Here is a 13911-nt window from a genome sequence, read left to right as displayed (position 1 = left end):
TAGCTGGGCTGTTGACAATGGGCACTGTCTTTATCCTTCAACTCCTGGCTGAGCTGCACTGAGAATTTAACCCCCCGCTTCATGTGGCATGTGTTGAAATCAAAACAGCTTTTGATTCAGCTGACCAATCAGCACGTTGGCTCACAGCGAAAGCAGCTGGCATTCTAAATCTGCTCATCTTCACATAGGTGCCACTGTGAGAGTGCACGTTGGTTCCCAGCTACATTTCTGCATGACCTCAGGTGTGCCACAGGGATGCATTCGCACCCCAGTACTATTCTGTAGAGCTATCAGCTGGATATTAGAACTTGCTGCTACTCCTGTCGGAATCCGGGTTGGTCAAGAAGTGTTCAAGACACTGACAATTCTGCTTTACTTGTGGAGAAGTCAGAGAATTTCAGCCCCACCCTCCAAGGTCTCAAGACACTGTCCCCATGTTGGGGCTGAATGTTTCATGGCAGGAGATCAAGGTTCAGAACCTCGGTGCAGGCAGGGTCAAGTACCATGGAGAACCCTGATAAGTTCATCAGCCTAGGCTGCAATCAGAGTTCAGTCACAGCAAACCAGATGTTCTTCGATGAATAGGACTTGCTGTCTCCTGCATGAAGTCCATGTCCTGCTGTGAGGTGGGGCACCAGTACAACAGCACCCCACTCTGGCAAGCGCAGCACAGCCCCTGCACTCTCAGCCCAGCCAGGCTGTCAGTCTATCCGTGGTGCCCAGGAGTCTGAAAACCCTCTCTTCTCTCCCAAGTCTATCGGGGGCTGGTAGGGGACCTTGGGTTCCAATTCAGGACGCTCGAGGTAGGAATAAGCAGGATGGGGCTGCTTGACTCTGACTTTGTGTCACAGCCCACCTAGGGTGGACACCATTGTATCATTATATAAGTGTTTATACTTGTTCAGCTTATACTGTGGAAATGGAATTCTTCGGCTATCCCTCGATGCAAGGATGACGTCTGCCAAGGGAGTTCACCGATGGGTTTTTAAGTGGCTGAGGAGTCCAATTCATGCCCTGCAGATTTTCCCACAGAAGTGACAGATGTAATCTTGGAGGAGACAGTTGTTGGCTGGCATGTTGTGTCCTTTCTTTCCTCCTTTGTCGTTTCTCTGCCTCATGAGCACATCTGTTCCCCTCAGAGTAAGCTGTGGCTTGGTGTATGGTGTGGCACCTCTGTGTTCTGTTCTGCGCCAAGTCTTCCCAGTTTGTTGGGTTGATGCCTCCCGTTTTCAGATGTATTTTCAGTATTTCTTTGAAGTACTTCCACTGCCCTCTGCGAGCCCTTCTTCCCTGACTTAATTGAGAGAAGAGTACTTGCTTCGGGAGGCGAGTGTCAGGCATATGTACACAGTGGCCAGCCCAGTGGAGATGGTTTTTCATGACCTGCACTTCTATACTGGTGATGTTAGCTGCAGAGAGAACGCTGATGTTAGTATGTCAGTCTTCCCAGATGATCCTGAGAATCCTCCTGAGGCAGCGCTGCTGGAACCACTCCAGCCACTTGAGTTGTCATCTGTAGGTTACCCAGGTCCCACACCCATAGAGAAAGGTGGGGATGACAACTGCCTTGTAAACCTAGCTCTTGGTGACTATTTGCAGATCCCTATCATTGAAGACTCATTTAAGTAGTCTTCCAAAAAATGTGCTGGCACGGCAGAGTCTGTATTCAATTTCCGTGTCAGTGGTGGCTGTTTGGGAGAGATGGCTGCCAAGATATGGAAAATGGTCCACATCTACTCCAGGGGCTCTCTGCTGATGGTGATTTGTGGCGTACATGTAAGAGTAGTTTGTCTAGGTGGGGGCTGGTAGAGTACCTTGCTTTTCCCGATGTTGAGAGAGAGACCCAGGCTGTGATAACCATCTGCAAAAAGGGTTTAGAACTGCAATCTGTAACTGGTAAAATGACTCCTCTAACCATCGAAAATGTGAGACTTATCACGTGCTCAAAGCCAAAGTCCAAAGGAGGCTACGGGACATCAAAAATAAGTGGTAGCAAGAGAAGGCCTCTGAGTTCCAGGGTTTCATAGATCAGGATGACTTGAGAAGCTTCTTTCAAGCTCCAAAGACCCAACCCCCTTACATTTGCAGGATGGCTCCACCCTCCTTAATGACAATGCGGCCATTAAACAACGCTGGAAGGAACACTTTGAGAGCCCACTAAATCGCGAATCCATGGTCTCTGAAGACACCATCAAGTCTATTCCACACTGCTCGGCAATGGAACACCTTGCTGATCCCCCATATTCTGAGGAAGTCCAGTGTGCCATCAACCAGACAAAAAAATCACAAGACACCAGGCCCAGACAGCATCCCAGCTGAGGTTTTTAGAGCTGGTGGAACAATGCTCCAGCACAAACTTTGCCAGCTCCTCAACAAAATCTGGACCTGCAAAGAAATTCCACCTGACTTTGTTACAATATTCAAGAAAGGGGACAAATCTTTGTGTGGGAACTACAGAGGTATTGCCCTCCTCTCCATTGCAAGGAAGATCTTTGCCCGGGTCCTACTAAACCGTCTTCTCCCCCTTGCCAAGGAACTCTCCCCGAATCACAGTGTGGCTTCAGGCCATCCCAAGGCATAACTGACGTGATCTTCATGGCACAACAGATTCAGGAGAAGTGTAAAGAGCAACACCAGGAACTGTTCATGACATTCATCGATCTAACCAAGGCCTTTGATTCTGTCAATCGTGATGCCCTATGGAAGGTGCTGTGTAGGTGTGGCTGTCCACAGAAATTCATTTCCATCATCAGACTACTCCATGATGGGATGACTGCCACCATTCTGTGCAATGGCTCAGAGACTGAACCATTCATCATTCGCCCTGGTGTCAAGCAGGGCTGTGTCTTTGCTCCAACACCCTTCTCCATTGACCGTGCTGCGGTACTGATTCTCATCCATGACCACCTTCCTGATGGAATCGGGATTGAGTATTGTATGGATGGTCAACTCCTTGATCTCTGATGTCTCCAAACACAATCTAAGAGCATGAGAATTGGCATCAATATGCACATGACTGCGTCATTCGGAAGTGGAATAAAGCTATGCTATAATAAGGCACCTTCATACCATAATTGCATCCACTAGGCATAGTATAGGTATGAGTATTTTTTTTAAATCCACACTCTTAGTTAAAATAATTGTACTGGTACTAAATCTGTGTATAGACCAGGCATAAATTGCTTTAGCTGGGTCTGGAAAACCAAATATTGTGAAGCTCTTAATCTATGACCCAGTTGATGGGGCTTTGAAACAATCTGGCTTTGACTCCCATCTGAATTTTGTCCTCTGAAGTTTGCACATTTGTCACAGTCTGGCCCCAATTCAGCAAAGCAGCTAACCACATGCTTATATCCCATTGACTTCAATAGAGCTTGAATGCTTTGTTGACTCAGGAACCACAGTTGTAATTCTGGAGCATCAATCGCATGCCTGATGCAGTGGAGAGCCCAAAGGATGAAGTGGCCCCCTCTCCACAGACCTTACGTTCGAATTCAGGCAACCCATGAAGTTCAGATACACAAAGCCCAGTTGGAGGTCAGTCTCAGTGATGCAGGGTTTTGGGAGGCAGAGGGAGGGTTGATAAATATTTTTCTCTAGTGGACTTTCATCAGCAAACTTTGAAGGTGTGTGTTTAAGGAATCATTTAAAGGAGAAAGTGGTGGTTCAATGCTACGGAAGATCAAAAGGTTTCAAGTACAAGGAAGCAGCGAAGAAAAAAGGCACAATAAGTTGAAGAGAGATGAAAGGGACCTTCAGGAGAGTAGCTTGGGGAAGAGCAAGCACAGGCAGTAAGACCCTATCATCTAGGTACGGTAAATGGCAGATCGGCATCATAGCTGTGGGCTATCTTGGCAACCACCCAAGGCCTCAGAGTAAAGGCACGATTTGAGCTAGAGGTGAATATGTATGCTCACCTGCTTTTCTTGTAGGGCGAAATACAGAACAGTGGCAGATACTATGAGACTGCAGCTTATCTGTACATGTAATAAAAGTATAATTTGTTTCATATGACAGAAGCTGCAGAAAGGAAACTGTTGCTGAGGTAATAGCCAATTCTAGAGCCAAAGCACTTAACATTTTTAAATTAAGCAATTGTTGAAGAGAAAACCTTCTATTACCTATTGAATAGGCTTGCAAAACAGTTCAATAATCAGAAATCAAATATAGGACTGAATCCCAAGAGATGCCAGCCACCTGCAACATACTGAAGGTAGGAGGACTTCAGTGGGAATTGCACATGCTCAGAATCTCAAGTATGGGCTCGTGGTTTGAATTTGGACATACTTGGTCTGGATTTATACCTCTTTCTTCCAGGTCTTACAATTTTAATTAATTATTATCAAGTAACCAATATCATTCTAATCTTTAAGTATTGTGTGACATCTCTCTTTGTGGGCTCTGCATTCATTGAAATAGCTCAGAGTTAATCCATCTGAAATTGTTTCCTAGAACTACCATCTGACAGATGGGTGAACCAGGGCATGCACTTACTTAAATTGAGGTATGTCACGGCAAAGTTCTACATTGGGTCGTCTTGTTCTTCCCTCCAGGCGGGTCTGAGCTACTTTCAGTGGGCACTCCTTTGCCATTATAGCTCTCTCCAGCAACATGATTGTATTTTCTGTCTGGAAGATTTCTTGAAGTGTCTGAATAAAACAGAGCATTTTTATAGGCCTCGCCATATACTTCATTGGAATTCTACACTATTACCTTTCCCTACTTCAGTTTATATGTAAGCATTTGTGTTGAGCTATATATGAGCAGCAAAATTAGCCCAACATATGGACAGCAGCTTCCATTAGCTAAGGAGAATATTTTCCACTGTTCTCAAAGGGATAATGAACAGAAGATAGGAATCCCTATGCAAGTAAGTTTTTCCCTTTTCTGTGTAAAGATCACCATTAATGGGAGCTCTGAGCCCAGAACAAGAGGAGAATGTGCTCATAGGAACCTAGAAACATGCTGTCTGAGAACATTGTTCCAATGTTTAAATATCCTCGCCAATAAAAAATGTATGCCTGATTTCTGGTCTGAATTTGTCTCACTTCAACTTCCAGCCCTTCCATCATGGCATGCCTTTCTCTGCTAGATTGAAAAGCCCATTATCATCTTCTGCCCATGTAGGTACCTATAGACTGTAATCAAGTCATCCCTTAACCTTCTCTTTGTTAAGTTAAGTAGATGGTCAGTCATTATAAGGCATGTTTTCTAATCCTTTAAACATTCTCGTGGCTCTTCTCTGAACCCTCTCCAATTGTCAACATCCTTCTTGAACTGTCAACACCAAAACCAGACACCATATTCCAGCAGCACATGCACCAGTGCCAAATACAAAGGTAAAATAACCTCTCTACTACTCAAAATTCCCCTTCTTATGTATCTGAAGGATTGCACTACCCCTTTTGGTCACAACACTGCACCGGGAGCTCAAGTGCAGCTGATTATCCACTATGACCCCCCAACCCAAATCTTCTTCAGAGTCACTGCTTCCCAAGATAGAGTCCCCCATCCTGTAAGTATGCCCTACATTCTTTGTTCCTAGATGTATACATTAGCATTTAGCCATATTAAAATGCATATTGCTTGCTTGTGCCCGGCTTGCATATCAGCGAACTGACCTCTTCATTATTTACCTCTCTAGTGGTAAATTTTTGTGTCATCTGCAAACTTTACCAGGGATTATTTTGTTTTCTTCCAGGTCATTGATAAAAATGTTCAATAGCTGTTAAATAGAATGTTGGGTTCTGTTTTGTCCTTGTTTATCCTAGCTCTGACTTCACATTGCTTCACTGATTACAGGACCAACTATAAACCTTTGAAAAGTCAGTATGATCATGGAATGTGCACGGTCTCAACCCCAGGCCATCAGAAGGACAGAAGCCCCTCAGCAACATGAAGTCTATAGGCCTGGGAGTTGGACTCCACAGATTCCTCTTTGAAACTGATCTCCTCTACCACAGCAGAAGTTGCTGCTGGAAATGACAAGGCTAGTGAACTGTTCAGGGTTCTCAGACTCTGGTTTTCTTTTTAAAATGTGTAACTTCTCATTAAAACTGGCTAGTTTCTGACATCACTTTGTTGTTAATCCATAATAAATCTCCTAAATTAAGGCAACCAAGTATCTTTGTTCCATATTGTGTTGGTTTAGTACTGAAGACAGTGTTTGTCCCTTCCTCTGAGGGACATGAGAACAAACACACACAGAATAGTCAAGCGGAGGCCCCTATAATTGCATCTCAGAAAGCTATATCACTTATTTGCAGTCATTTCCTGCAACACCAGAGCACTCTGGTAAGTCTGCTTGAAAACAAGCCATGTCTTTCCAATTGCAGACTGCGAGTTTTGTAAACAAAATGGAGTGTAAGTTCCTTTGACTGGATCCTGACCCCTCTCCTGAATGTGCAGAAGTAAAACACAGAGCTTTTCTGGGAAACAATTTCTAACAATGTCATACTGTCTAAAGCCAGTTTCAAAGAGGACTTTGTTAGAGTAATGGGGTTATAGATTTATAGGAATTTATTTCCCTTTTGCTCCATTCTCCAATTTGTTTCCACATCAAAAAGATGCAGCTTGAGCAGTGGACGTGTTGCACAGGTGCTCATAGACATGGATAAGCTGCCATTTTCATTCCAAACTTACACTGATTTCTTTATTTCTACCCGTGTCATGGTGTCAAAAATCTTAGCACAGTGACCCAGTTTGGCCCCTTGGAAACCACTGCATACTCCAAATGTTTCAGCAATGCCTTGTGCAAGAACATATGAATCACATTCAATCTTTCACACTGGAGCTGAATTCAGAAGTTTTCAAAAACTCCTCTCTGAGCAGAGCAAAAATAAAAGCAGCTTGTGTGTAAAGCCAACCTTTTTAAAATGGAAGTAGCCCCAAAGGGGAGATGCCAGTGCAGTTAGAACAGCATAATTTTAAACTGTAAAGTAGCTTGATCGCCTGCAATAACAGTATCCTTCATGCCCTAGAGCCTGTAGGCTCTCTGATTTAAACTATAATAAAAATAAGAAAAACACCCGGGAAAAGTCAAAGTTTTGTCTTGCCTGTACAGATTCAATATAGATAAGGTAACATGTTCCATCCATTGCATGATGGTGCATTAATTTCACTGATCCTAACTCTTCATAGCCCGTGTGATCAACCCATTACTTGACACTTTTATAATCTATATTGAGGCATCAATGTGACTAGTAATTGAAGTCCTTTTTATTCACAAAACCGGTACGGCACATGCATTGACAGTACAATCTTCTTCAGGTTGTCTCACCCTGAACCTGGAGCTGACAGTCTTTAGGGGTGGGAGGATATGTAAACTTGGGTGCCCATTTAGGCTCCTTGCCTCTCCTCAGCTGAGACTGCCAAGCGTGAGTGATTTTTGCAACCCTTAGCCCAATTTTACACTCTAAATTAATCCACATGGCCATGGGTACTGCTTATCTTGTTCTCTTTAGATTACATTAGATGGGGAACTGTTACAAAGCCAATTATTTATACAGCCAGTCTTTAAATGAGGGCACTTACCTGAGAAGAATCCCCATTATAAAAATCACTAACCTGTAACTGCACTGGTATTTTGTCACTTTAAATTTTCTCAGTTTGAAACTGTTAGCTTCAAGAAACCTCAACCTGCTTGGGTGGTCATGGTTGTTACACCGGGGACTACACAGGGAGAATCATATGATTCCATCCCATGACTGGTGACGGCCTGAGACCTAGAGTGGGGGTGTGCTTGGAGAGACCAGATGTGGTCAGAGGGGCACTCTGCCTGGTATCCAACAGTTGCCACTCGGTGCTATCCATTATCTGATAGCATGAGATGAACAAAATAAGGCTGGTAGTTTTAGCACATTCATAACCTTTGGAAATGGCAATGCTGATAAGGACTTGGAAAAAATGCCTGGATTTCTCCTGAGGTAGTAGGCATGTTTTGGGGATGTAAAGGACATTTTCAATGCAGATAGAGCTCCCTAAGTTTCTGAGAACTCCTACCTTTTCTTGGGCTTGTCATCACACAACAGTTCCACCAGTTTAACTTGAAGTCTGTTTAAAAACTAGTTCAGTTAAACCGGTGCAAACCCCTGCCTGGACATCTATATCTCTTTTACAGCTGGCTTATGCAGGTTGGGTACGGACCAAAATAAGTTATATAAACTGCTGTGGCCACTCAGAGATTTGCATGAGTTTAATCAAATGGATTTTAAACACCCTTCAGTTAAACTGAACTTTTTTAGACTTTTATATTTAGAGCAGACAAAGCCAGGTCAAACTAAAATAAAATAAGCCACATAGGCCTTACCCACACATGAGTTGTATTGATTAGTTGTACAGTTTAGAAACTGACGTCAATACATCAGTGCAACCCCATGTGTGGCTACTTATTTCAGTTTGACTGGCTTAAGAGTCACTGAAGGTTTGTTCTTTAAACTGATTTAGTTTAAACTGGTACAAGTTTGGGAACTGACAAGAACTGATCTATGTGGACGGATAGCTGTTGTCAGGATGGCAGGCGGCTGCCCAGAGACTTTGATTCCTAAGGAGGCTTTGTCCGTTTGCAAAGTATTGCAGGATTTTCCCTATAGCAAAACAGTCTGATTCTATGACTAGAATGCAAATTGTATTGAAAGGAAGTGAAGCTAAGAGAGTAGCACCTCTCTCCTGCTCATTTTATCATTTCCTTTTGTAATTCAGTAATCACCATATAAGTAACCTTGTATATACTTACACCACTAACAGTATGAGTTTTGTAGCCACCTATTCCACAGAAGAAAAACGTAGTGATAAGATTGTATTGTTATATATACAGATATTGTACATACTGTGCTACCAGCTACATATAGCTTATTTTACCCCCTCAGGATAGAAATCAGAGCAAAAGACCTAATGAAGCTAAGTGGATGGTGATTCATTCTGCACAAAATCCACATCCTTTTTCTTCCCATTTAGCAAACGCAGTAGGTCCAAAAGTTTTTTTTTCTGATCTATTGTTGTTGTTCAAAAGGTAGAATTTGAGTAGTTTCCAATGTCAGCAAAATCTCCTTAGCCATTTGTAGCTGTGCTCAGTGCTGCTAGGGTTGTTTTTAATATTACAAGGAGCTCTCCCTCCTTCTACCCTGACAAAAGATCCAGTTTCTAGCTATGTTGCCAGTGGTTTAGCAGATGTTCGTGGGTGAGATCTTACAGAGCCTCTTAGTACTATACCTCGCTCAGGCTACTAAAATCACTATTTACCTTTAATGCAAACCAAAATATTACTTCAGCCTGCCTGGGTGTAACAGGAATCTGAGGGAAAGAAACACACGCTACTTCTAGAGGCCAGTCATTGCTTATCAGGGTCCTCCTTTCCTGTGTTTGTATTGCAGCTTCTGTGTCTACAGTAGCTCTTTGCCTGCTATGCCTGGTTGTGCGCCAGTGGGCCAAATTCGCTAGGGTGTAATTCCTTTGCCTCCAGCAGTGCTACGCTTGAGGTGATGTTGGTCCAACATATTAATCTCACTTTTGTGAGTACTACAATTCATTCAAAATCTTTTTGAAAAAAAAAAGTGTGTAATGCAGATAAAAAATCTGGCCCAAGTCTCCTCAGCACATAAAATATCAGGCAAAAATGTATTCATAACTAATTCTTTATCCCTGGGTGGGTCCTGGGTTTCTGCTTAAAATGGAATCTAGGACTTGTGCATTCTCAGCTTGACCCTGAGTGAGGCATGCCACGATAGCGCCTGCCAGCCCTTTCCTTGTTTGTCTCATGAGCAGGTGGATGGGATGGTTCAGGCTAGCTCAGCAAGTGGTTCCTGCCTGCTTTACTAAGCAATTGAAGCAGCCCAGAGTAGACTAGCACCACACCCTGATTACGTAAAAACAGCTCCCCGGAGGGGAGAGGCAGTTTGAAATGTATTTGTGAGGGAAAGGAAGCAGAGGGACTCAGCAGCCCCTTGTCCACTGCGGTGACTTAGTCTGAGTGAGCACATGGGAGGTTGTGGAAGGAGCAGGGAAGTGGTGGAGATATGCCCATATGTGAACAGTGCAGTTCCACTGGCCACAGTCCCAGATAACAATGCGTTGCCACTACTGTAACCGATAGGCTGTAACAGTGACTGTGTCCTGCCCCCTCTCCTCCAGCTTGAGTGAACTATTCTATTAAAAGCACAGAGCTTTCTATGATGTGAAAGGGACAGAGCAGAGCCCACTATTATCTACTCTGGGCAATGCTCCTATGAGTAGATCCAATATATGGCAGTGCGTGTTTTACAAATGTCTAAGCTTGACAGACTCCATCCCACAACTGTGTTCTTAGTCTCCTGTGAACAGCCCATTGTCTTCAATTTCACCTTCAGTGAGCAAAGAGAACATTGGGGCCAGATGCTCACTCTGGCCCCATTTCCTACCCTACCTCCATGTGTGTGCAGGAGCAGTTGCACGTTCACATGTGCTCACAATGCATATACAAACACACCAGCAGACGTTGAACTCTGACACCTTTGCTAACATTTTCAGTCCTGAGTGTGTGTTGGTATGCGTCAAACCTGTGACTCTTGAAAAACTGTTTTTATTTGTATTCGTATTCTTACACTCCACTTCTCACCCTGAATGTCCTGGTGGTGGCGGAAGGAGGCAGGAGGTTTCCTACACACCAGTGGTTCTCAGCCTGTGGTCCACAGACTCCTGGAGGTCCACAGATTTGTCTAACATATCCAAAGGGGTCCACACCTCCAAATGTTGTAGCGGTCCGCAAATGAAAAAACGGTTAAGAAGCACTGTGATACCCAGAGCCCAAGGTCCCATCAAGACAGGAGGGGCCATATCACTTGGATCACAGCCATATTTCCTATTGGCTTCCAACATCAGCTGGAAGCCATGGAAGGCGATGTAATTCTGAAGTTTGATAGTATTATCTTATGGGTAGGGCCCTACCAAATTCATGTTGCATTTTGGTCAATTTCACGGTCATAGGATTTTAAAAATCCTAAATTTCATGATTTAAGATATTTAAATCTGAAATTTCACGGTGTTGTAACTGTAGGGGTCCTGACCCAAAGGAGGGTAATGGGGGCAGAGGGAGTTGCAAGGTTGTTGTAGGGGGTTTGGGGTATGGCCACCCTTACTTCTATCCTGCTGCTGTTGGTGGCACTGCCTTCACAGCTGGGCAGCCGGACAGCGGCAGCCGGACAGCACTGCCCCAGGAGCCGGGCAGAAAGAAGGATGGCATGGTATAGTATTGCTACCCTTATTTCTGGGCTGTTGCCTTCAGAGCTGGGCTCTCGTTCAGCAGCCTCCCTCTCCAGCCACCCAGCTTTGAAGGCAGTGCAGAAGTAAGGGTGGCAATACCCCGGCCCCCCCTACAATAATGTTGTAACACCCTGGCCCCGCAACCTCCATTTAGGTCGGGATCCCCAGTTTGAGAAATGCTGGTCTCCCCTGTGACATCTATATAGTATAGAGTAAAAGTATACAAAAGACCAGATTTCATGGTGGAGACCAAACTTCATGGTCCGTGACGCAGTTTTCACAGCCGTACGTTTGGTAGGGCCCTACTTAGGGTAGTATCTAGGTTAGTTATGGTGGTTTTTGTTTTATGTACAATGTTCTGGGTAATAACAAGAGATGATTCCATGTGTAAGGGGACTATTGTCCCCTTACTAACATTCAGTGGGGGTATTTTAGTTGCTAGCTCCCAGTACTAAAAAGGGGGAAGGGTCGATGGGGAATCAGGACCCTGTGACTGATAGTCCCCAGAAACAATGGGGAGAGGCCAATGCTCCAGGCCAGCCTGAATGACAGGGTGGGCAGGCTAATCAGAGAGTCAGGAGGCCAGGGAGGTCCCATCCTCCGTGTGAGCTGGATTTGCCTGGGTCAGACAAAGTGGGGCCGAGCTAAGGAGAAAGCAGGGGCCCAAGCTGAGCTGCGGAGCAGAGCTGGGCCAGATCCAGAGGGACCAGAAAAGCAGCCCAAAGAGAGCAGACCCTGTCCTGGGAGCAGAGCTGCAGCCCCAAAGCTAGAGGCACAGCCCGGAGAGAGCAGACTTGCCCTGGGAGGAGAGCTGCAGCAACCAGAGCCAGAGGGGCCAGAAAAGCAGCCCAGGAAGCAGGTCAGTGCTGGGAGCAGAGTCACAGAAGCAGCCCAGAGAGAGCAGACCTGTCCTGGGAGCAGAGCTGCAGCAACCAGAGGCAGAAGGGCCAAAGAAGCAGCCCAGGGAGCTGGAGGCAGAGCAGCAGCACCAGTGCAGAGACAGAGCGGTGGAGCTGGGGCTGGAGCAGTCCAGAGCTGGGTGTGGTGAGCAGCTGGGGAGAGCGAGGGGGACCCTGGGCAGCGGGCCCAGCACAGGGAGACGCCTCAGCCAATAGGCTCTGCAGGCCAGGCTTGGATCGTAACCCCGACAGGGCGGGGGTGACACTGGGAAGAAGGGTCCTACCACTTAGAGCCTGAGAGCGTGTGGCCACCACCAGAGTGAGTGTCCAACCCACAGCATCCCTACAGCACAGCCAGGCCTGAGAAAAAGGCCTGGGACTTACAAGGAACAGACTCTGAACTGCCCGGACATTCCAGAGACACTGTTTGTGATGTTCCCTGCCACAGAGCGGGTTGATGTGTTTCCTTTAACCTTTCCCATTTTTCCTTATTCTTTTTAAAATTAATTGTTGATTAAATAACTTGCATTTGCTTTAACTTGTATGTAATGGTCAGTGGGTCAGAGAAGTGCCCAGTGCAGAGAGACTACCCCGGAGTGGGGACACCCTAGCCCCTGTCCTAGGTGACCACAGCAGGGTTGGGGATCGAGCCCCCAGGAATCCTGGGCCCAGCCTTGTTGGGGTTACGAGGACTCTGCCAGACAGGAGAGTGGAAGGGGAGTCCTCAAGGGCAGGGAGGCCACTGGGTAAAGGAAGTGGGAGCGAGGACTCAGATCCTTTCGCTAGCCCATTTCACCGGGGTAGTGCAGAAGCCAGGAAAGTTCCCCACAATAGCAGGACTATTCCCCCGCTTACACATGCTTGTAAAACCAAAATAGTTCTTTACTCAAAAAGCTACAGAGATGCTGCAGCTAACATTCTAGCCATGTGCACACAGGCTGACTTCCTGGGACCTCCTGCAAACTGTACTCCTCCCTCCAAGTTCTGTACAGTTTTTGATAGAAGCATACGTCTGCTACAGCTGTTCTTCCATCTCTCTGCCTGGCAGCAAGGACCCCATAATTGATACTTTTCTCTAGAGTCACATTGTTGGACTGGAGGTGCTGTGAGTGACAGCTATAGGGCGAATGAAACATACTGCATAATCACATCTGCAAAGGCCACACAGCATCCTGTATAGGCAATGAACTGCATTTGCTCCCTTCATAACATGGAAGGCATGGGATTATCTTGTTCTCTTATAGGAAATTGAATGAATGCATGTTTGTTTTTCCCCTCAAGTAATATAAAGTAACAAGTACAGGAAAATCATTTTTCATGTTTAGACTACACTCAAGCTACATGGGGCTTGTGCAATCTGCATTCTTTCAGTAAGCAAACTTTTAAAATTTGAGAAGGGTAAGATGTGACTCTACTTGGGAAGCGTTTCTTTTTATTGTGGCTGCCTTTATAGAGCAGTCATCGCTAGAAACGCCCAAGGAGTTTTGAGAGTTTGATTATACAAGTAAATCGCTTCCATTTTTTCATAGTTTTATGTGTTCAAATATAATTCCCCTTTGAATTAGCACTAAAAGCAATAACTACAAATCACTCCTTATACCATATGGCTTCAGTAAATGCTCAGATGTATTGCTCACACAGGTGAGAATATTCTGAAAGCATCTTATGCACAGTCAAGGAAACTGATTACTGCCACTGGGCAAAGAACTCCCCCCCTGTTCAGTCACTGAAAAAATATTATTTGAACCTGCCTGTGAACTCACAGTACAAACTTAAG

The 13911-nt window shown here is 45.2% G+C and overlaps 1 protein-coding gene across 1 annotated transcript in view; it reads right to left on the bottom strand.

Annotated features, from left to right (window-relative positions):
- TEKT5 (tektin 5) overlaps positions 1 to 13911 on the bottom strand; it is a 63513-nt gene that overhangs the window by 11312 nt on the left and 38290 nt on the right. The window contains exon 6 of the mRNA XM_077828996.1: positions 4495 to 4649. Coding sequence (XP_077685122.1) covers positions 4495 to 4649 — 155 coding nt within the window. The remainder of the gene's footprint in view (positions 1 to 4494; positions 4650 to 13911) is intronic.

This window comes from Eretmochelys imbricata, chromosome 10, assembly GCF_965152235.1.
Source record: "Eretmochelys imbricata isolate rEreImb1 chromosome 10, rEreImb1.hap1, whole genome shotgun sequence".
In the NCBI taxonomy this organism is placed as follows: domain Eukaryota; kingdom Metazoa; phylum Chordata; order Testudines; family Cheloniidae; genus Eretmochelys; species Eretmochelys imbricata.
The sequence above is the reverse complement of the archived record's forward strand: the minus strand, read 5'-3'. Positions and strand labels throughout refer to the sequence as shown.